Below are 24,144 nucleotides of genomic sequence, written 5' to 3'. Positions count from 1 at the left end.
AGATTCACACAAATATGGCAAAATAAAGGGAAAATGAGGGTGGGCATGTAATAAAATGCACATTATTAAGTCCTACTTTTAAAACATGTGCCGCACTTTTAGCTGCAAGCTTTTCAGAATCCAATATGAAAAGACAATTGGTTACAAGATTCATCTAACCAGTGTTTAGGAGAGTATTCCCTGGAACCCATTGTCCCATACTTCTTCCTCTTTCAGAAAAGAAATCCGAAGGAATTCTAATCTGTCATATCTATAGTTTTTTGCTTTTTTTGATATTGGGGATTAAACCCAGGGGCACTTCTTTACTACTGAGCTACTCCCCAAGCCCTTTTTGTTTTTAAATTCTGAGACAGGGTCTCTGTAAGTTGCTGAGGCTGGTCTTGGACTTGAGATCCCCCTGCCTGAATCTCCCCAGTTACTGGGATTACTGGCAAGTACCACCACACTGGGCTGTCATATCTTCTTGTAGTGATAAAATCCCACTCCTTACAGCAGGCCAAATCATTGTCAAGATAAGCTTGTACTTAGCCTTCCTTGCAGCAAGGGCGGGCTCTGTTGTAAAGTTTTTACTGGTGACCAAGAGGGAAAGTGAGGTAGGCAACTTCTGTGTCACATCCTTAAAAGGCCATTGCTGAAATGTTAACTGGTGAAGGTAGGTGAAGGGTGCATAGGTGGTTATGTTATTCTTTTAGATACTCAGGAATATTGAAATTTTCAAAGTAAAAAGGTGGGTTAGAAAAAGAAAACTGCCTACTCTCCACTCTCCCATTTGCTAGGACATGGAAACAGTAGTAAACCCTTTCAGTTACACAGGAGAGGCAAAACCCGACCTGGGTCCTAGCACCTCAGCCTGGGCTGTGGGTCAGAATCTGACCTAGAATTTGTTAAAACTGCTGAACCTCAGGCTTCATCCAGATCAACTGAATCCAAGGGCATTTAGCTCAGGATCCCCAGGTGAAGAATGGTAAGCATGTTAAAATTTGAGACGCATGCCCTAGGTGATTGCACAGTGAGGACATTCTGTTATTTTCAGGGCTCTGTTTATTGCACTATAAGACGAACTTGGCATATACATCCAAACTTTGAGAACACTCTTTTTAAACCCAAATGAGAAAATGATTACAATTTCTCCAGGGCTTCCTATGTGCCAAGCCTTGTGTTTAAACAAGATCTCAATTATCCTCAGGACAACTTGGGCACCACGTGTTGCTACTAAGAAAATATTCCACTCTTTCCCACTGAGTGACCTTGGCCCCACACTGTTTCAAAGTGGTCCCTCACTGGTTTAATCAATTAAGATCAACCCTTTCTCCCTTGGCTTGGTGACAGTTCAGATGACCCTGGCCTAAGCAAGAGAGGGCGAGGGGCATCTCCTGGTCATGGGGATTGTTTCAGGAACAATCTAATCATAGGGAGCGCAGTTCTAATCCATCCTCCAAGTCTCTGCCTTCTTGGTTTTGCACTGCTGTATTCTAATTCTTAATCCAACAGATTACTAGCTTTGTAATGATCATCTTCTCCTTCAGTTAATCTATTGAACTGAAAGTTTTGCTATAACTGAATTTCATCCAGTTGTGAAGTCTAGGCAGAGCTGCCACCTCTCTCCTCTAGAAGTTCTATTTCATCAGGAGTTCTCTGGAAAGTTGTTTCTTCTTCCCCTGCCCCTAAGTGTACTATCAGGTACATCACTATTTTTCTCTTGGCTATTCATGGCCCATTTCACCCTCTGGCCTTGGGTCAAGTAGAGAGACACCTAAAGGTTCTACTGGTGGGGGAAAGCTGCAGTCTCCCATGGTCTGGTCACATATCAAACTGTCAAGCAGGGCCTTTAAAAGGAAGCCCCCGATTCCTGCGTGCTCAGCTCCCCAGCTCTCACCTAGCCTTGGAGACAAGAATGTAATCAGGTTCCTGTGACCTAAAGAGAGCAGCCAGCTACCATCTGCATGGACAAGCTCTGCCCTTCCCTTCTGAAGACACTCCAAGACCAGAATCTCTAGAAAATGAGGTACTTTAATGTTCACCCACCGTTTTTCATGGCCCTGATACACTTATCTGGCCCATATAGGAACAAAGTTCAGTTTTGCTCTCTTATTCTAAGCCTGGGTGATCCCAAAGCCACCCACCTATGACCCCTTGCTCTATTTGGAAAGAGTGGTAAGATGACCTATAGCTGGGGAGGGAGGACAGCAAGGACTGGCAATCCAGTCCCCACCAACACCTGGACATTCAGGTGATAAACAAAACTGCAGCTCACAAACATGTACACACACCTGAGCACTTTTTTTTTCTTTTGTTCTAGATGGACACAATTACTTTTATTTACATATTTTTATGTGGTGCTGAGGATTGAACCCAGTGCCTCACACATGCTAGGCAAGTGCTCTACCCACTGACCCACAACCCCAGCCCTACCTGCACACTTTTTGATTACAGATGTTTTCAACTCACAATGGGATTATGTCCTGAAAAAAAACCACCATAAGTTGAGGGCTCATGGTTTCAGAGGTCTCAGTCCATAGAAGGCTGGCTCCATTCCTCAGGGCTCAAGGTGAGGCAGAACATCATGGTGGAAGAATGTAGTGGTGGAGGAAAGAGACTCAGGCATTGCATGAAGGAGAGAGAGGGAAAGCAAGGGGAGGAGGGAGAGAGGGAGAGAGGGAGAGGGGGAAGGGGAGGGGGAGAGGGAGAGGGAGGGAGGGAGAGAGAGAGAGAGAGAGAGAGAGAGAGAGAGAGAGAGAGAGAGAGATATCTGTTCAGACATATATTTTTTTAATATGGTGCTGGGGATTAGAATCCAGGGCCTTATGTATGCTAGGCAAGCACTCTACTAACTGAGCTATATCCCCAGCCCCATAAATTGAAAATATTAAGTCAAAACTGCATTTAACACTTCTTACCCACCGAACATCATAGTTTAGCCTAGCCTACCTTAAATATGCTCAGAACAGTTACATTAGTCCATATTTTGGTAAGATCTTCTAACACAAAACCTATTTATAATATTGACTATCTCATGTAATTTATTGAATACCTATGTCCACCAAAATGCTGGCAATATTGAATACTTGTAGCACATTGGTTGCTAATTCTCCTGATCACATGACTGACTGGGAGCTGTGGCTTGTGACAGCTTTCATTGCCCAACATCTTTTTTTCCTCAACTTTTAAAATTTGTTCTTTTTAGATATACGTGATAGTAGAGTGTATCTTGACATATTATACATACATGGAATATAACTTATTCTAATTGAGATCCCATTCTTGTGGTTGTACGTGATGTAGAATTTCACTGGTCCTGCATTCATATATGAACATAGGAAAATTATGTCCAGTTCATTCTTTATCCTATTCCCATCCTTCCTTCCCTTCATTCCCTTTTGTCTAATCCAATGAACTTCTATTCTTCCCTAGTCCCTCCCACCATCTTGAGAGTATTGTACCACATATTGCTATCCTGGGAAAAGATCAAGATTTGAAATGTGGTTTCCACTGAATGTGTATTGCTTTTGCATCATTGTAAAGCTGGAAAATCATTAAGCTGAACCAAAGTAAGTTGGGGACCATCTGTACTTCTGTAGGAAAAATTCCTAGAATGTTGGTTAAAATGATTTTAATTAACCACATTTTAACTTTGGAAACAAATCACAGAATGCCTGCTAGAAAGGTTTTTACTAATGTGTTGTCATACCAAGAGCAAGAAGACTCTACACTTGCTACACCAAGACAAACAGTCCACACCTCTGCCAACAAGGGAAACTATTCTTTTTTATTTTTTGCACTGTATTAAAATTTTTTAAATTGGTTTTTTAGTTATATATGACAGTAGAATGTATTTTGACATATTGTATATACAAGGAGTATAAGTTTCCATTTTTGTGTAAGTAACTTATTCCATCTTGTACATGATGTGGAGTTACACTGGTCATGTATTCATATGTGAACACAGGAAAGTTATGTCCCATTCATTCTATTGTCTTTCCCATTCCCATTCCTCCTCCTTTCCTGGCACTCTGCCCTGTCCAATTGGGTGAACCTCCCCTTCTCCCTCCCTTGCCCTGGGATACTATTCTTTACCTCTCTGCAATTGAAATTACAACGATGTCATTGTTTTCATGTGTATTTCTTAGTCTGTTTGATCATTTTTTTCAATTTTTATTAAGCATATTTCATCTTTACATAAAACATTTTTACAAATGTGTCTAACAAGATATTTTTAGTTTGGTTTAACTTGGGGAGATTTTCTGACATTAAACACTTTTTTGAGGTAATGCATGCCTATGGTAAATTTTTTAAAAGGACAAAAGGATTCAAAGTGAGAAATATTTCCCTCTGTTTCTGAGTACCAGAGTTCTCCAGGGAACTAAGGTTATCAGGTTCCTGGCATTCTTCCAGAGATATTTACATGGACAAGCACTATATTTTCATAAATAAAAAGCAAATATGAGATGAGGGCCAAACTTTGAAATTAAATTCTCTTTTTTCCTCACTTAAAGAAGGCCAGGCATTGTGGGTATTCAAATGGTGACCAGGAAACACTCTGCCTTGTGTGATTAACTGATAGTTTGATCAGGATTTCAATGTAGATGATTAAAAACAACTGTGCAATATCTAGAATGGAATGAGTAAATATAGATTTACTGTGTCTGCTATGTGCTACACACTGTTATAGTCCTTCTGGTAAGTTCTCTTTTCCTTCCTCAACAACTCTGAAAGATAGGTATTGTCCCCATCTCACAATGAAATACTCACCCAAGGCCTTTACGGCACACAGGATGAATGAAGCTCCTCTCCAAAGTGGCAGCTCTGAGTGCCCATAACGAAGGATGAAAATCAAGAAACAAATGGATTCTTTATTAGAAAGGACCGGTTCTTCACTAAAGCCATGAACCATAACTTTCCTGACTTACCTAGGAGGAAAGTCACAAGGTTGCAAAAGCAGCCTTTACAGGAAGACTTCTTTTCTAGTGTCCAGGAGAAAAAACAAAATAAGTGACTTCATGGCAAGCTCTGCAGCTTGTTAATCAGTACTTGTTCTGCCTGAAAGGGCTCTTGACCATCCTTGGGGCACTCCCAGGAAAGTGGAAAGATTACATGAGATTGGCATGAAATAGAGTGGATGGTTCTAAGGGTTTTATTAGTATCTGCATAGATCAAAACCAGGACAAACAAGAAAAAAATATTTGGGGTTCCCAAAATATCTGGAAATTCTCCCTTGGTGTGAAATAATGCATATGTATAAGATGGATAATCAAGGATGAGACTACTTGCAATTAAAACCAAAACAGAGAAAGAAAAGGACCATGCAGCTACATAGTTCCCGTCTCAGAGGGTCTGCTTCTCCATTTATCTGTCAGTGTACTCTAAGACTGGGCTTATTAATTAGACTCACAAGGGACTGTTGCTTAAACTAAATATTTATTTGCATTCAGTTAGAGTGACTGGAATACTCTATTTTACTTAAAAAAAGAATATGCTCATTTACCCTCCTATGAATTAAGTGAAAGCCTTTATTTTACTAAACCCCCCTGAATCATTCAGTAGTAATAATTTAAAAAGTATTTATTGACAGGTCAAAATGGATTTCACATAAGTTTCCTCTGAATACAATGGCAACATTCCAACCAGGACAGAGAAGGCTTTGACTCCTTTCCTGGAACTCTTTTCCCTACTAAGTCTGGATCCATGCCTCATCCTTCAAGGTAAAAAACAATCTTTTGGGGGCTGTGGTTGTAGCTCAGTGGTAGAGTACTGGGTTGGATCCACAGCACCACATAAAAAAGGTATTAAAATACAATAATATAATTTAAAAAAAGTCTTCTTCATGTGTGTATGTTGGGGGGGGGCACCCGGGTACTGAGGATTGAACCCAGGAGCATTGTACCATTGAGCAACATCCATAGCCCTTTTTTATTTTGAGTTAGGGTCCCACTACTCTGCCCAGGCTGTCCTTAAACTTGTGACCCTCCAGCCTCAGCCTCCCCAGTCACCAGTCACTGGAATTAAAGGCATGCACCACCATTCCCAGTCATCAGAGGCAAGGCCATCATTTTACTCCTGGCCATCCCATCTCTGTAACTCCTAGGCTAGTAAGTCTCAATTAAATCCTGGATCTCAGAAGACTTAATTTGATGAACCCTTTTGGGGGGGGGCAATAACTTAAACATGTAGTCTTCTAACCGACTACCCATCCCATCATTTCTTTTCTATCCTCATTGTGTCTAACCTGCATTCTCTGTGGGTCCCATTACCCTCCAGGAGTCTTCGTTTGAAGCTTCTATTTAACAAGAATTAATCAGGGGCTCAGGCTGTAGCTCAGTGGTAGAGTGCTTGCCTAGCACATGTGAGACATGGGTTCAATACTCAGCAACACATAAAAATAAATAATAAAGAGGGGCTAGGGTGTGGCTCAGTGGCAGAGTGCTCGCCTAGCAAGTGCGAAGCCCTGGGTTTGATCCTCAGCACCACATAAAAATAAATAAATAAAACAAAGGTATTGTGTCCAACTACAACTAATAAGTAAATAAATAAATAAATAAATAAAGGTATTGTGTCAAAAAAATTAATCAGTATCAGCAGGTTTAGAATCTGTAAATGGAAGCTTCTCTGGCTTCAGTAACTGAAAAACAATTTGGCTGGAATTGACACAGCAAAGTTAATTTATGATAATGACATTAACATGTTGGAGGTACATTTTATAGCACTACATCTCTGATGAAGAGATTCCTATCCAGTTAGAGGTAAACTTAGTTTTGAAATCATGAAAGCTTCTTGTTTTTGGTAAAAGTAAAACTTGCAAGCATGAGGTGCAGCCATCATTCCCATAAGAGACTGGGAGTCAAGAATACATGTTTTCTTTACTGTTCAGTTGGGTATTCTGGACACCTGTGAGAAGAGCCTCTCTAAAGTTGTGAGGAAGATAATCTTGTTTACATATACTCCTTTGGTGCATCATGAGAAGGCCCTGTGCCAATTTCTGATGAGTAATAGACATACCCTAAGAACCAGAGATGTACTTAATTTTAGATAGTGGGCCCTAAAGAGCAGTATTATCTTTGAATGGAAACCATATCAAATCTAATGAGCAATTAATTCTGGAAATTATTTTGAAATTCATCAAATAAAAATATGTACTTAAGAGTAACAGCAGTAATCTCTTTGTGATAGCAATGTGGTGCTTTGACAATGTTTTTGCTCATTTCTATTTTCAAACTTTCTAAAACACACACATACTGCTTTTATAATAATAAAAAATTGGGGGGATACTGGGGATTGAACCCATGGGTGCTTAACCACTGAGCTACATCCCATCCTTTTAATTTTTGATTTTGAGAAAGGGTCTTGCTAAGTTGCATAGAGCCTCATTAAATTGCTGAGGCTGGCTTTGAATTTGAAATCCTCCTGCCTCAGCTTCTTGAGATGCTGGGATTACAGATGTGCACCAAAGTGCCCAGCAAAAGTTATTTTTAATGAAAAAAAAATGTGATCTTATGAGAGAAAGCTGGTGTTCATCTACCAAAAGCATTTCAATACATAGAGACTATTATTATTATTCTTGGTATATTAAAGGTGGAAATGAAGACTCCTCTAAAAGGAGGTTGTGGATTTTTAATTTTAATGGTTAAAATACATCACTTGAGCATATAATATTTATACAATCAAATATTTCAGATTTTTAAAAAATTGAGTTAAGCATATAATTCAGTCTTATTCTTTCAATCTTAATGTAGTTTAGGCTTTTTTATCTCATCAAACTTTCATGTTTCCTCTTTCTTTGTCCACTTATTTATAGTTTTGGTAGTTTGCTGCTAGAAGGGCTAGGGAAGATTTTATTTCTTCTCCCATTTCAGGAATAACTCTTTTTCTTCTTATATAACAAGTTAATATTATAAGATTCAAATCTAGTCATCGGAAACTGTGCTTATCTCTCTGTAATAATGGGAATAGGGTTCAAAGGCAAGAGACATGCAAGCTTACTGTTAATTTAGTGACTCTGACAGCATCAAAGTCCTAATGCTTCCAAATTTCTTCCCTGTCATTCTTTTTTTTTATATTTATTTTTTGGTTTTAGGTGGACGCAATATCTTTATTTTTTATTTTTATGTGGTGCTGGGGATCGAACCCAGTGCCTCACGCATGCCAGGCGAACGTGCTACCACTTGAGCCACATCCCCAGACCCTTCTCTGTCACTCTTAGCCTATTAGTGAAAGTGACAATGCAATCCAGATAATATACACAGCTGCAAATCCAGCTTAGAATATTCTGAGCCCCCAAACAAGGTATCCCTGAAAAAAAAAGCATTAAGCATAAATGAAGAGGAGAAAGACTCTATAATGAAGATACCTATAGTTTAGTTCTCCATATATCAGGCTGTCTGCTCTTCTTCATATATGCTTTCGACTGATCTATGTTATAGGGGAGTTTGTTCTTATTCCTCCATCTGTCCTTGAAGCACCTTTCTCCTTCTCCTGGGGCCCTCAGCTACCCTTTTGTGACCCATTTCCACAAAAATTTTTTCCTAGCTGTCAATAGATGTCACTAGTAATATGTTAACTATTAGCTATCTGCCCTACTTCCTTTTGTTTTCTAATAGAGCCCTGATTTTGTACAGGTAGATGGTCAGGGAAGTCTGGGTCCTGCTTCTGATGCCAGGGCATGAAGCTGATATACGAAACCAAATTATGATGGTCTTTTTACCTTGAAAATTACTGGTTTATGATGAGTACATTTCACAATACATGTCTGTGTACATTATCTGGGTTGCATTGTCACTTTCACTAACAGGCTAAGAATGACAGAGAAGAAATATGGAGGCATTGGGACTTTGATGCTAACCCTGAGCCAGTAAATTAATCAAATGTCTTATCTTTGAACATCATTTTGTTGGGCTTTCTGTTACTTGCAGCTGAAATTATCCTATTTGATATTCCACTAAATCCTGCACTTGTCAACTCTTGTGATATTGTTTTAATGAGTATGCAATCATTCCCTAAGTAACCTGGTACTAGAATAAGAAATTGTGCTAAGATTCACTTAGAATTTTTATGGTACCTATCATTCTTGGTTTTTTCTTTCCTTTTTTTTTCTTGTCCCCTGAAACACCTTCATAAACTTACAATTCCTTTTACTTACATTATCTTACTTTTGAAATTGCCCTCTAGGTTATTGATAACAGACATTCTTAGCTCTTTGTTCAGAGCAAAGAGTAAAATTTTTAAAAAGCTAAGGAAAGCCAAATTACAAATTGGTCCAGATGAATGAAGCAATCATTGGCAGAGTTTGGGAAAGGGCTCGATTTTCTAACGTATAAGTTTCTAACCACAGCACCCAGTGTCAATCATATGGGACATGTCTGGCACTGGAAAGGGTTGAATGGGAGGTATGAGGAGTGGATCGATGTCCGGTGCAGAAAATCAGAGGCTCTACTCCTGCCTAAGGTCCACCGTGGCTTTGAATCACTTGGTTGGGCTACAGCTGCAGGTTACAGTGCAGTGGGGACCAGCGACCTGGCCTACCCTGAACTGAACCCTGTGAGCCAGTAAGACCCCTCTACATCCCATGGCCCCATAACCAACCGAAGACCGCACACTGCGACTAGGCCGGCCCCTGGCCGCATTCCCAGGCCCCGGCCAGACCCGCACTTGAGGCACACAAGGCCCTGCTGGCCGCTCCCAGATCTCATTACCGACTGTCTTTCGAGTCTCGGAGTCTTCCTGTGTTCGCTCTTTCCTTCTAGGAAACATCACATCTCTCAGGGTCAGCAGGCCTGGAGCTCACTGGGGAGACCCTACCAGCGGAAACGGAAATACCTACCGGTAGAAACACAGGAGCATCTACGTCACCCACTTGCCCCACTCTTCCAGGCCTCAGTTTAGCTGCTCGATTGGTCTACTCAGAAGAGGATCCGCCCCCTCGGAAAATCTGGGCAATCACAGCGCGGCATGGAGGGGAGGGGAGGTGCTGTAGCGCGCAGCTTCCAGAGGCTCCCTTCGGCGCCTGCGTGGGGGAGCATGGGAGCGTGGGAGTTTTGGGGGGCAGAGTCTTTGGTCGTCGCGTCTCGATTGGGCGTGGCTTCCTGCTGCTTCGGCCGGGGTAGGGCGAGGCCCTCTGCTCCGGAGCTGAGTGGGCCCCTTTCGAGGCTGGACCCGGGAGTGTAGTCGGCCCTGGTTTTCAAGGGAGCTTGAGGGAGGTTGCGGGCACGAGGAGCTTGGCCGCCGAGTGGGCCCCTCCAGGGACCTTTGTTTCTATTCGAAGCTTTGTCTGACTTCCCCGAAGCGTTTGCAGGAGGTGCCCCCCACTCTGCAGATGGCGTCTGCGCTCGCGTCATCTGACGCCCAGGTGAGACGAGCTACCTTTTTCCCATCCAAGATCAGTGGTTATTTTCCGGCCTCCGCCTGACCTCCTCGGAGAAAGGCTAGGTACGCCTGTAGTGAAGGGAGGATGCCCGATTCCCGAATAGCCCTTCGCCCTTCTTTCCTAGATCGGTCACAGATGAGAAGTGGTTTACCAAATTCTTTTCAAAACCACTAGCTAGGGAGCAGAGCCCTTGGGAGGGGTTTGTAGCAGTTTGTCAGTGTCTTCCTGGAATGCCTCTGGAAATGGCAAATTTCTAGGCTTCACTCCACACACGTTCAATAATGATAATGCCCAGCTGATTCCTAATCACAGCAAAATTCTGTAAACGTAGAGGAGGAGTAGAGGGCCTGGATGTAGTGATGGAAGGAGCTGAGCAATGAGTGCCATGGGGAAGGAAGACAGAGACCAGCAAAGGAAAGGATATTGGGAGAATTTAAAAACCTCTCTTGTGAGTCTTCCTTGGCTGGCCAATCTTCTTTCTCTTCCAGTATCCATTCTAAATGAAGGGGAGACTCCATCATTCTCACAACATACTTTCTTGACCCTTAAGTCACTGCCTCAAAATTTATGTCCATATTTACTCTCTCCTTCCTAACTCCAACCCCACTCCTAGACCCTGTTTATATTCCATTCTAGCACTCGGAAATCTTTTAGGCCAAACCCTTTTACCCGTTGCATCTGATGATTTTAGCTGTTCTCTACCTCCCTAGACTGAGGGGCTGTACCACTACACTCTTGTATTGAGATGGGTTCTCATGTTGTTTCAGGGATCGATCCTGTATGACGACCTAGCTGTGTATTTTTGTCAAGAGGAATGTGTGAGCCTGCACCCTGCCCAGAAAATCAAAAAAGAAATCAAACAGGAGTGTTTCGAAGATGTGGCTTTGATGGGTAAGGCAATTGTTTTTCCGGCATTTTCGGACTTTTGTTAATTCTAGGATGAGGATTTCATTTCTTGTCCACATGTTGATATGGTGGTGCAGGACCTTTTGCTGAATGATTTATACAGATATGGTGAAAACTTGCATGAAGGAACAAGTTTCAAAGTGTAGGATGATTTTTGAGAGACAGACATCCAGTCTAGTATAGTACCTGTGATTTCACACAATCCATGGCAATTCCTGGTAATCTTCCCTAATATTTGTTGCAGTCAATTTACAGTTGCACTTGGGAAACCCCATTACTATAAATTATTGTCATTTGCTAAAGATGGAAAAGTGATTTGCTCTTAAGGGGGTGCTATGCCTTTCTCATCCAAGGGGGATCTTTGCAGTATTCCTATACGTGAGTATATTTTACCTCTGAACTGGGTTGAGTATCTAAACTATCCCAGAACTTATGTTTTATATCTTCCATTTCTCTCATTATCATGTCTGTGTTTTTCCTTACCTTCTTGAACATATGGAGTATATTTATAATAGCTATTTTAGTATTTTTTCTGCTAGTTTTTTTTTTTATCTTTGTCACTTCTGGGTCTGTTTCTAGTGATAGTTTTTTTCCTTGTTATGGATCATATTTTTCTGTTTCTTTACATGCCTGGTAAGTTTTGATTGGATTTTGGGCATTGTAAATTTTATTTTGTTGGTTGCTTGATTTTGTTGTATAAAAATATTTTTGGATTTTGTGGTGGGATGCAGTTAATTTACTTGGGGTCAATTTGATTCTTTCAAGGTTGCATTTTTTTTTTTGCTTAGTTTGTGTGGATTCAGATCAACCTTTAGGCTAGAGATGATTGATCATACTTGTGAGGCAGTTATTTTCCTTAGGAGACTGCTTGATGTCCTGTGTGCTGGTGGGTCTTTCTACTTTGGCTGGTGGGAGTATGAACTATTGTGTGAACTTTGTGTACTGTTCTATGTTTTCCTTTTTGGTGGTTCTTTCCATGGCCTTGGATAGTTTTTCCATGTATATGGAGATGAATACTCAGCAAAAGTTTTTAAGGAACCTTTTGTAGATGCTTAAGTTCTCTAAGAAGTTGCTCCTTCTTTATTATTTTGCTCTCAAATCCTATTTATTATTTTGCTTTCAAATCCTAGTGACCCTGATATCCCAGAGTGAACTCAGAATAATCAGAAAAACTGGTGGGTACTGTTTGGATTCCCATGCATTATACTATAGACCAGAAACCCTTTAGAGTCAGTGACTTGGAACAGTCATAGATCTTTAGTTCTTTGAAAGGAAGAGTCCTTTTTGTATTAATATATTAGTTTTATAAATGAAGAATATACTTGTCCCTGGAGGAGACTGGTTCCAGGACACTGCCCTCCACTCAAGGGTACCAAAATCAGCAGATGCTCAAGTCCCTTATATAAAGTATCATAGTATTTCCATATGATCCATGCACATCTTCCATGTGCTTTAAATCACATCTAGATTTTAATAATACCTAACCCAAAGTAAGTATAATATAAATAGATGTTACACCATGTTGTTTTGGGAATAATGACAAAAAAGTACATGTTTAGTATTGATGAAGTTTTTGTTTAGAATATTTTTCAATCTGTGGTTGGTTGAATCTTTACAAACAGAACCCATAACTATGTGAGAGCTGGTTATATTTGCAAAAATATTCAAAAGGAACTCTTTCTGGCAGGCCCAAATTTTGTCAGCCATCCTTGAGGTAAGACTGGCTATCATTGACCTGCTGTACACACAGCAGCCCTACTTCCATAGTTCCTCAGGGCACAGAAGTTTTAGAGACTTCTCCTGGTGAAATGAAACTACTTTTAGTAACCTGTTTCTCTGTTATAGTAGAAAAATACTTGCCCTCTTTTTTTGATAAATATAAACCCCAATCTTACTCCAGTTTTCATTGCTCAGCTGTCACTTGAGTTAGCTTAAATGATGAAAAGCTCTTGAGTTTTAAATAGACACATCTATATTTCTAGACAGTGCATACCAAGATTGTCCTTTGTACCTATCCCACTCGACTTTGACTTAGTTAGAGCCATTCTCTGCTCCTTCCCCTTACAGGTTCACCTGGACCTGGATCTTTGAGGAAGCCAGGAAAGCCTCTTGGTTTCTGATTTTATTTATGTGTCAGTGTCTAGGTTATAAGGTAATCCATTTGCAGTTTCCTGGTCCTCTGTGTAACTGCTTCTTAACTGCTGCTTTCCCTAGTATCATATGAAGGTGTTCTTCGTGTTTTGCTTTTTTTAATCAACAGGAGGGGAAGGGAAGACTGAGATTAATCAGCAATTAAGCCAAGAGTCTATGGAACTTGAAGAACTTTCCTTAGAAAAGTACTCCATTGCTGCACCCCTTGTCTATTACCCAGAAAAGTCCTCTGAGGATGGAGTTGGAGTCCCTGAAAGGAAATTCTCAGATGGAACTTCCACTTGCAAGAAAGAGATGATAAGCCTTTTAGTTACCATTGACAACCACACCCCATTAGTAGAATTGTCTCAATGTTTAGGAGTCAGAGCACTTTCTGAAATTCTTGAATTTCCCTGGGAAGAAGCCAAAAATGTGTTCAAGTGCCCTGAATGTGACCAAAGCTTCAGTGATAATTCATACCTTGTTTTACATCAGAAAATTCATTCAGCAGAGAAAAAATACAAATGTGGTGACTGTGGGAAAATCTTTAATCATAGAGCCAACTTGAGGACACACAGGAGAATCCACACTGGTGAGAAGCCTTATAAGTGTACCAAGTGTGGTGCCAGCTTCCGCCAGCAGTCACATCTGTCCCGGCACATGAATAGCCACATAAAGGAAAAACCATACACATGTGACACATGCGGGAAAGGTTTTATGTGGCTTCCAGGATTGGCACAGCATCAGAAAAGCCATACTGTTGAAAAAGCATATGAAAGTGCTAATGGTAGTAAATATTTTGATCAGAAAACAAATCTGGCTTTGCATGAGAAAACACACACATCAACCACCCCATACCAGTACACCCAGCGAGTGGAGAGCTTTAGGCAGCCCCTATACACTGACCTCCCTGAGAAGGACCACAAGGAGGTCTCTCACAAATGCCATATTGATGATGAAAATTTTTTTTCATTTTCCAGGTTCAAACCCTTACAATGTCCTGACTGTGACCTGACCTTTCCTTGTTTCTCTGAGCTTGTTTCTCATCAAAACACTCATATAGTGGAAAAGCCCCATAAATGTAAAACATGTGCAAAAAGTTTTGCTTTGGATTCAGAACTTGCATGCCACCAGAAGAGCCACATAAGAGAGGAACCTTTCAAATGTACCGTGTGTGGGAAGAGTTTTAAAGTGAATATGCATCTTATTACTCATAAGCGAACCCATAGAAAAAACACCATGTAAACACAAGTTTACATTAATGCTTGGGTTTTTCAGTATCTGTATGGTGGAAACAGTTACTGTTTTGTGCCAGGCACTGGGCCAAGCACTTTATACACATTCCACTTAATATCTGATTTTCACCACAACCTTGATTTCAGCAGTATTATTTCAAGTTTTTAAATAAGGAAACATCATCAGTGTCACATAGTTAGTGAATGAAGCCAGAATTTGAACTTAGTTACTGTTCACATTCCATTTGTATGAGCCAGAGAAACAAAGTACCTTTTTTTAAAAATTCAGTTTTCATGAAAATGAAGGTTATTGTTAGATTTCTTTTAAAATTTTGTTTATGTGGTTTCTAAGTAAGTTTTAGAAAGAGGAAAATTTATTTATTGCCAGTTTTGCACATATAGTATCTAGAAAAGCGAATCACTTTATATCTGTTTTGTACTTTTTGTTATAACTATTTGAATGTAATATTTGTATGGAGATAATTGTTTTACATGTGAATTTCTAGAGGAGTTTAGAATATCCTCCCCCTGCATTAAAATTCCCAAATGAATGGGACTTGTTGATATTTTGATGGCAACTTGTATCTATGGGGTTCCCATTCTCAGATCTGATGTCAAGGGAAAGTCTTGGCATTTTTGACTCAAATATTTGGTAGGAGTTTTAGCAGTCTTACTACACCCCTCTTCTGGAGGTTAGACTTAATTCCAGTGGGTGTTTGATACACTTTAAGGGGATTTGCCTCCAAATCCCTATTGAAGCACATTCCCTGACTTGTTATGAATAATCATAACTTTTTGAGCATGCTAAATACTTTAGGTATGTTATCTAATTTAATCTTAGGAATAAATATGTGACAGAGAAAGGACTGTCTTTGTTTCATAAATGAGAAACTGAAACTCCTAGAGTGTTAAAAGTCAGTACTTTGCCAAGCACACAAAGCATTACACTGTAGTGAGGCTGCCATTTAAATTTGGGCGTCTTCTGCCAGGCACGATGGTGCACACCTATAATCCTAGCAGCTGGGGAGGCTTGCCAGGAGGATTACAAGTTCAAAGCCAGCCTCAGCAAAACCAAGGTGCTAAGCAACTCAACAAGAACCTGTCTCTAAGTAAAATACAAAATAGGGCTGGGGATGTGGCTCAGTGGTTGAGTGCCCCTGAGTTCAATCCCTGGAACCCACCCCCCCCAAAAATTCGGGTGTCTTCTAATTCTAAACGCTTTGCATTCTGTGACACTTTGTTATGTTTTGGCATTCCCAGCAAGTATTAGCAGTGCAAGCAACCAGGGAGTCTGAGGTATGGAGGGACGATTGTCATTATGAAGACCACCCTGTGTACTTGCATCTTGGAACTCCTTCATTCTCTTTGCACTTTATCCAAAGCCTGAATTTCAAGTATGCTCATAAAGCAACAGAAGACCTTCTGGGACTTCTAGTGTTAATTCCCATCCCTACAATCAGATTTGAGATTTCAAGTTCTATAAGGTTTTAGTTTCCAAAAAAGTCACAACACTTCCTCTCCATCTCAAAAGACAAATACATATAAAAATGGTTAGAATTTTAACCAAGACACTTCATAACATAGATCCTTAGGTATTGTTATACAGATAAATATTGCTGCAAAATATTAAATAGTGTGGTTATAAAGCAGAGATATTATAAATATACAAACAGAATTTCTTTTTACATTAAAAATGATTGTATACCTGTCAGCAAAACTATATGTGGTCTTTTGATTGGCATATAAGAATGGTCTTACTCTATTTAAATAGTATAAAAGTACAATCCTTACTAAACTGGAATTATTGCTGGGAAATCTCATGAGTAGACATAAAGGCCTCTTTGAGGAGCAGTTGCATGGAAAGTAGTACCTGGAAGGTGGTTTTGAACAAATTCCTTGGTTTGGTCATTGATGCAGTAATGAAAATGTATATTCTACAGTTCCTTAACATGATGGCTGGAATATCAAGTTCTGTTAAACAGTCATCATTGATGAAAATAACATTTTCCTAATGGAATTCATATGCGAACAGTTTACATGTTATATAATTTAAGAAATTGTGAAATTGTGGTGTTTTTCTTAAAGCAGCTGAGCTAAAAATAGTTTCATTTAGAGTTGTTTTGATACAAGTAATATAGTCTCTTCACATTCCCCTATGTAACACTGAAAATGAATAACCCAGTTATTTAGGGTGTTAAAACTAAGAACAAATGACATTTCTTAGTAAATGCCAATTTTGAGTCTTTGATTCCTGAGATTCCATGTAAGTGGCAGTATTCAGGTGACTGCAACAGAAGATGTAATACAATGTGAAACTGCAGCTCTTGCTCAAAATAAGCTGCAATTTACTGTGTATGTGTTCAAGGGGAGACTTAGCAGGTTGTAGTTTATCTGAATAAAAAGTCCATGTTGAATGTTTATTAATGTCATTATTGCTGTGGGACCTTAGTAGGAAGTGCTTTTTTCTTGGACCATCTGTTTAAAAAGTAAATGATCTTTTATTAGAAATGTGTATATTTATCTGTATTTGTCTTGTCGATTAGGAGAGCTATTGATGGCCATTATCCATGTTTTGGAGGCCCATCTGAATTCAGGTGTTTTTATTTTAAAATTGATAACCCTCCCTGCATGAATAATCTAGGAAAGAGAGGGATACAACGTATATCATATATAAACCTAAGAATATGCTGTAATCTTTAGTTCCTTTGGATACCTCAGAGTATGTTTGCTGTATGCACTTTACTGTTTGTTTAATGTTTCAATTTTACTATTTTGGTGCATTCTCATTGGTCTTAGCTCTAGATTGCAATATCTCAGCAGTGGTGATGTGTATCTGATGTGCAATTTGTTATCTAATAAATGTTTTGGTTTTTTTTTAATGAGGATGGCAAGGAAGTGAAAAATTTTTTTGGTACTACAGTGATTTTTAAATGGTAATAATGATTTTTGAAGCTCATTGGATTGTGGTTTGAAGGGGTTGAATGAATGACTTTGTGCCATCTAATAAAGTAAGTAAAGTCGTTTGCTTCCCGGAATTTGACACAAAGTTCCAGCGCTATTCCAGGAAGACAGCTCTAGATATCCACTCGCCTTCCAGTCTTGCTGCATAGCAGCAGTACAGGGCCAGGTACCTCCAGCTCTACCGGGCAGCAGCTGCCCATCACGGGATGCCGCCCAGTGCCAGGAGTCGGGGGTAGGAAAGCGGTGAGTAGTTCTCCCAGAAGGCTTCGTATGGCGCGGGAGAGACCCTGGGTTTCCGCTTGGCCACTACCTTACAGGTTGCCGGAAATGCTAACCAGTTGGGGTTTTCCAAGGTGCCTACTGGCCGGAAGCCGGAAGTATCGGTCACTTCCGGTGCCCGCTTCCGTCAGCGCCTGCGCACTTGTTCAGCGACGGGCATCCCGAAGCGGAGTTTAAGTAGGCTTATGTTCTAAATCCACAGAACACCATGGGTCTCCATAGAAACTGGGCAGTGGGGATGCCAGTGTTTGCTGAGAGGCCCCTCGGGACTCTCCGTTGCACCCGCCGGAGCCGGCAGCGGTGGGAGACAACGCGAGTCTCCATCCGGTGATTCCAGGCACTGGACGTAGAAGGAACCCTGGCCTACCTTCTAGCGTTGCCCCCATCCCAATATGGGAGATGTGGAACTGTCCAGCCAATGTTTCTGGCTTGTTGAAAAGGGTGTTTTATGCATCTCAAAATCGTTCTAGGTGCAGTATATTCTTTCTAGAACCAATGCCAGTCTCGGACTTTAGGTGTGACCCGAAGCCATTTTTTTTTTTTTTTTTTTTTTTTTTGCGTTTTAGGGGTCTAGCTGTGTTTCCCAGGCTGGTCTTGAACTCCTGGGTATGGTGATCCTCTTCCCTTCACCTCCCAATTAGCTAGAATTATAGAAATATACCACCAGTGTAGGTTTCTTGCTGCTATATTCTAACTTGTTGATTAATCTTGCATAAATGTGCTGCCCCTAGTTATCTAGTTATCTAGCCAATTCTGTGAACATTCATACCTCACTTGATGTCAGCCAAACTTTTTTTTTAATATTTATTTTTTAGTTTTCAGCGGACACAACATCTTTGTTTGTATGTGGTGCTGAGGATCAAACCCAGGCCCCACGCATGCCAGGCAAGCGCGCTACCGCTTGAGCCACATCCCCAGCCCATGTCAGCCAAACTTAACTGATCCCTTGTAGAGTTGCAGGTGCCTGGGAGAGATCATCCTTGGCGTGTCTTTGAGAAATCCAAACATAGACCCAAAATAGAACTGGTACTTTAGCCCTGATCTGTTTGTTTCCAATATATGGAACCTACCTACGGGATTACACGTGCTATAAACAGACACCCTCTTGCTTCTTTTGTCCTGCTACAGTTTGAATGTTTGTGTCTTCAAAAACATGTGTTGAAATATTACCCCACAAGGGGATAGTATTAGGAGGCACAGGACTTTGGGAAGTGGTTTGATTTTGAAGATGGATCCCATATAAGTGCTCTTATAAAAGAAATGCAGAGAACTATGTAGCACCTTCTGTAGTGTGAGGACTGGCCATTTATGAAATGGCCTCACAGACATGGAATCTGCCAGCCTCATAATTTTGTACTCCCTGGCTTCCAGAACCAGAATAAATTTCTGTTGTCCATCAGCTACCCTGTTTATGGTAATTGGTAATAGCCAGAATGAATTGAGAGACCATCCATTAAGTCATCAAGACCTGTGAATTCTACCTCAGAAATCTCTCAAATATTCTGGTGATGTAGCTCATTGGTAGAGCATTTGCCTAGCATGTGTGAATGCTTTGGGTTGGTCCCCACCACTGCAAAAATAAAACCAAAAATACCTCCTAAACCTGAGCACTTTTTTCCATTGTCCTTACCTCCTTTGTATCCAACAGTACTCACCTCAATTGATGGAAATAGTTTGCTGACCCCTCTCATATTCTGTTCTTTCCCAGAACATCTTAAAACAACTGAGAATGTCACCATCCACTGACTTCTTGTTGGATTTCCCTGCTAACTTGAACTCCACCTTCTACCTTCTTTCTTCTTTTTCTCCCTTCTCTAGCTGTACTTTCTTTCATTTCTTCAAATATACCAACTCTAGTTCTTCAACAACCATGTACATACTTGTTTCTGACAGTGGTTGGGACAGAAACTAGGGTCTCACACATGGCAGGCAAGTGCTGTACTACTCAGTTTTGCCCAGTCCTATAATTTCCCTTTTACTTAAAGCTTTCTTTCCATCCCTTCTTTTGTTTCATCTTCCTTATAGCACTTACTGAACTTGTAATGAATTATTAAAACTTATGGTTTAATTGACTCTATATGGCAGGGATCAGGCACATGGTAGGTGCTTACAATTATTCAGTGAATGAATGAACTTTCTGTGTTCTCTCACTTTTTTTTAAACCAATGGTTGCAGCTAAGGGGTTGTCAGAAGTGAAAAGGAAACAGGTAACTTGTGCTGCCAGTTTTAAGTAGGCTGAACAGACCCAGAGAAGCTGTAAGGTGCTTAGGGGAAAAAATTTGACTAAAGAAATACCCAGGATCAAGATGTAATGAAGTTGTGTAGGATTGAAGGGCATAATTTAGCAAAAATACACAATTTGTAAGCCACATTTTAAAAAAGGAGTTAAAATGATTTTTGTGCTTTAAGCAGAATTGATTTTGAGCTAGTACAACAGAGAAGGCCACTTGAACAATTTGAGTCCTCACCTGACTGCCTTGAACCTCCAGAGAGTAAAGTGTTAGTTACTAAAGTAGCTCACATCTCTACTTGCAAGAAAACAGGATAAGAGTTGTATCTAGTCCAATAGCATTGTTGCTTATTCTGTCCCTATCCTAGGAGATCCCCTAGTGGGAGTGGAACAAGCATCTCGAGTGGGCAAAATGATGCTACACCTGAAGGATAGGACACTCAGGGAATTCTGAGAAGGTAAACTATGGAACAAATGCACTTGGCTTCTAGATCCACATCTCTGTTAGAAGTCAGAACTTCTAACAGAAGTTGACAGACTTGAACTTCAGAAAGATGCAGAATAGAAAACTCCTGACTTTCCTTTCTTCTATGGATGTGTCAAATAAACTTTTATACATGGGTCACTTCTTTCTAAGAGAAATCCAGAAACTGGTTGAGAGACTCCTTCACACTAGGCAACTGAAAAAAATATCCACATCAAAATGAGTAGGAAAAAGTTAAGACACGTGCACCACAAATCCCAACCTGGGCATAGCATCATACAATTGAAAATGAATTACAAAATCCCAACTTCCTGGGGACTGATGGATTTGGGCCACACATAGCTCTCCAACTTATATAGTCCCCACCTAAATCACCTTGCTCTGGGAGTAGACATGGTTCAGTATTTGAGTTCCCTAAGACAAAAGAGAAAAAAGAAAGTTTTTGACTTGCGCATGAGCACTTCCAGAGTCCAGTGTAGAGCAAACATGCAAATATACCTAATTCCAAGTTTCTTCCTAGAAGAGATTAGTCTGCACACTTTCCTGGCTGCTGCCTGAGGATTTAGCTTCTAACTAGCCTGTGTCTTGGAGCTGATGGAGGAAGTAAACAACAAACATCAGGAAGCCTGAACAGGCATGTGGCCACTTCACTTCTCCCCTTACCTCATACTCCCTACAGTTTGCTCCAGAGGTAAAGCCATGTCTCCAGCTTCTCCCTGGAAGGAATTTGTCCTCACATTGAGTATCTTAACTTTTATAGATCCCATCAAAGGACTGAATCACCTAGTTCTGGGAATTGAGGGGGCTCTGCATTGATGAGTCCCCCCTAGACCACAGAAAACAAACAGGTGGCTTTGTATAGGCATGTAAGGGTCATCAGCTATTTTTCCTAGCTCAGTCCAAAACAAGCAGGCAGAAACACCCAGCTTTCAGTTTCTCCCTAGAAAGGGTTTACATACCTAACATCAATTTTTCATAGCTGCTTCTATGGGTAAGGCTTTTATTTTTTTTTATTTTTATTTTTTTATTTTTTTAAAGAGAGAGTGAGAGAGGAGAGACAGTGAGAGAGAGAATTTTTTTAATATTTATTTTTTAGTTCTTGGCGGACACAACATCTTTGTTGGTATGTGGTGCTGAGGATCGAACCCGGGCCGCACGCATGCCAGGTGAGCGCGCTACCGCTTGAGCCACATCCCCAGCCCCTGGGTAAGGCTTTTAAATAGTCTGTATTTGGGAGCTGACAAATCGGGCAATGAGTAGTCTTCTAGGAATCTCAGTGTATGTGCAGGCACTTCCTACACTTCCTCTTGCTAGCTAACTCCAGAGATAAATCCAGGTCTCCAACTAACCCACCTGCCTCTGAGAGCAAATGGGACTTGGCATTTGCTAGGCCTTGGGAAGCATTAAAGAACAAAACAATGGGTTGAAGAATACAGTTTAAAAACGCCTAGGAATTTGCCACAGATCTTCTCTCCAACTTAGTGCAGAGTGAGTAGGAGATAAACTCCAGCTCCCAACTTTTCCCTGAGGTTAGAAGAAATGGAGTATACATCTGCCACCACAGCTTTCCCAGTTGCATCTCCAGGAATTGGACTTTATTTCACTTGTCTTGGCGCATAAGGATGGCATTTGGTACACTCTAGTCTTTTGGGGATACTGAAAACAGAAAGTAGATTGGACAAGCACAGAAGATTGAGAGGCACCCAGAATCTCTGGCTAGGCTCATTGGTGAGATTCATCTCTTATACAAGGCCAGTTGTTAAGACTGTCTTTTTAAAAAATATTTATTTCTTTTAGTTGTACACAATGCCTTTGTTTTTATTTATTTTTAGGTGGTGCTGAGGATCAAACCCAGGGCCTCACACATGCTAGGCGAGCGCTATACCACTGAGCCACAATCCCATCCTGGTTGTCTTGTCTAATGTGCAAAAATCAAAATAGAAGCTTGGCATGGTGGTCACATGCCTGTAAACCTAGTGGCTTGGGAAGCTGTGGCAGGAGGATTGCAAGTTCAAAGCCAGGCTCAGCAACTTAGGCCCTAGTGTGACCTGTCTCAGAATTAAAAGGGCTGGGGATGTGGCTCAGGTGAGCTCAAGTCACACACCAAGCCATATTATCAAAATTGTTAAAAGTTAAAAAAGAATTATGAAAGCATCAAAAAGAGAAAAGCAACTTCTTATGTACAGGAGATCCACCTTAAGACTATTATATTTTCAGCACAAACCTTTCAGGCCAGAGGGATGATACAAACAAAATTCTGGGGTGGAAGGGAAACTGCCAAAAATATTATGCGTAGCAAACACTCCCTTCAAAAATAAAGGGAAGATAGAATACTTTCCTCATACAAAAACTGAGGGAGTTTATCACCCTCAAATGAAAAAAATCTCACTTTAGCACTAGGGATATATATAGGCCCTGAATTTGTAAGTGTAATGCCTTTAACTTTGTTTTTCCTTCCCTGAATTTGATCCCCAGCACAATACAAAGAATCCCCAACTTTACACTTCAATTACTAGAAAAAGAACAAACAGAACTCAAAATTAAAACCAGAAGGAAAGAAATGATAAGAATCAGAGCTAATCAGGAAAAAAATAGAAAAATCTATGGAAAAAAACCAATAAAACTATTACTTGGTCTTTTGAAAAATTAAAATAGACAAACCTGTAGGTAGACTAAGAAGAAAAAAAGACTCAATTAGAAAACAAAGTAAGAGCTACTGCAATGGATTCCCCAGAAATAAAAGGATCACAAAGGGGCCGGGATTGTGGCTCAGTGGCAAAGCGCTTGCCTCACACATATGAGGCACTGGGTTCAATCCTCAGCTCCAAATAAAAATAAATAAAATAAAAGTACTGTGTCCATCTACAACTAATTTTTTTTAAAAAAAAGGTATCACAAGGGGGCTATTATGAACAATTACATGGCAACAGATTGGATAGTCAATAGGAGATGGGTAAATTTCTAGAAACACAACCTACCAAGGGCAAATCAAGAGTAAGTCCGAATGGCCCATTAAGAAAAGAGATTGAAATAGTAACCAAAAACCTCCCAGTAATGAAAAGCCCAAGACATGATGACTTTACAGATGAATTAATACTATTCCTTCTTTTTTTTTTAAAGAGAGAGAGAGAGAGAGAGAGAGAGAGAGAATTTTTAATATTTATTTTTTAGTTCTCGGCAGACACAACATCTTTGTTGGTATGTGGTGCTGAGGATCGAACCCGGGCCACACGCGTGCTACCGCTTGAGTCACATCCCCAGCCCCAATACTATTCCTTCTTAAACTCATCTAAGAAATAAAAGTATTACCCTGATACTGACTATAAGCAGACTATAAGAAAACTATAGTCCGATATCTTTAATGAACATAGATATAAAAATCCTCAATAAAATACCAGAAACTCAACACCTCAAAATATTAAATTCTGTGACTAAGTGGGATGCAAGTTTAGCTTAACATCTGCAAATTCACTAATGTGATACACCACATTAGCAGATGAAAGATTAAAACTAGTTGGGCATGGATTGCACACCTGTAATTCCAGCAATTTGGGAGGCTAAGCAG

The 24,144-nt window shown here is 40.3% G+C and overlaps 1 protein-coding gene and 1 long non-coding RNA gene across 2 annotated transcripts; one reads left to right on the top strand and one right to left on the bottom strand.

The window, feature by feature from the left end:
* Positions 1-1,992: 1,992 nt before the first annotated feature.
* On the bottom strand, positions 1,993-10,065 carry LOC144367578 (uncharacterized). Its single transcript, XR_013427108.1, has 2 exons — positions 9,684-10,065; positions 1,993-4,803 (listed from the first exon to the last, which is right to left on the bottom strand). It is a non-coding gene; the product is annotated as an uncharacterized LOC144367578 (long non-coding RNA).
* Znf597 (zinc finger protein 597) lies at positions 9,970-23,431 on the top strand. The gene is made up of 3 exons (XM_005337864.5): positions 9,970-10,336; positions 11,122-11,245; positions 13,521-23,431. The coding sequence occupies exons 1-3, from the start codon at positions 10,304-10,306 to the stop codon at positions 14,633-14,635; spliced, it is 1,272 nt and encodes a 423-aa protein (XP_005337921.2). The 5' UTR covers positions 9,970-10,303; the 3' UTR covers positions 14,636-23,431.
* The last annotated feature ends 713 nt before the right edge of the window (positions 23,432-24,144 follow it).

This window comes from Ictidomys tridecemlineatus, chromosome 10, assembly GCF_052094955.1.
Source record: "Ictidomys tridecemlineatus isolate mIctTri1 chromosome 10, mIctTri1.hap1, whole genome shotgun sequence".
Lineage (NCBI taxonomy): Eukaryota > Metazoa > Chordata > Mammalia > Rodentia > Sciuridae > Ictidomys > Ictidomys tridecemlineatus.
The sequence above is the reverse complement of the archived record's forward strand: the minus strand, read 5'-3'. Positions and strand labels throughout refer to the sequence as shown.

Excerpts from the sequence above, each read along its gene's own strand:
- Znf597 (XM_005337864.5), top strand. The coding sequence starts at position 10,304 with ATGGCGTCTGCGCTCGCGTCATCTGACGCCCAG. Across the intron at positions 10,337-11,121 it reads TCGCGTCATCTGACGCCCAG|GGATCGATCCTGTATGACGA; the intron begins GTGAGACGAGCT and ends ATGTTGTTTCAG. Across the intron at positions 11,246-13,520 it reads CGAAGATGTGGCTTTGATGG|GAGGGGAAGGGAAGACTGAG; the intron begins GTAAGGCAATTG and ends TTTAATCAACAG.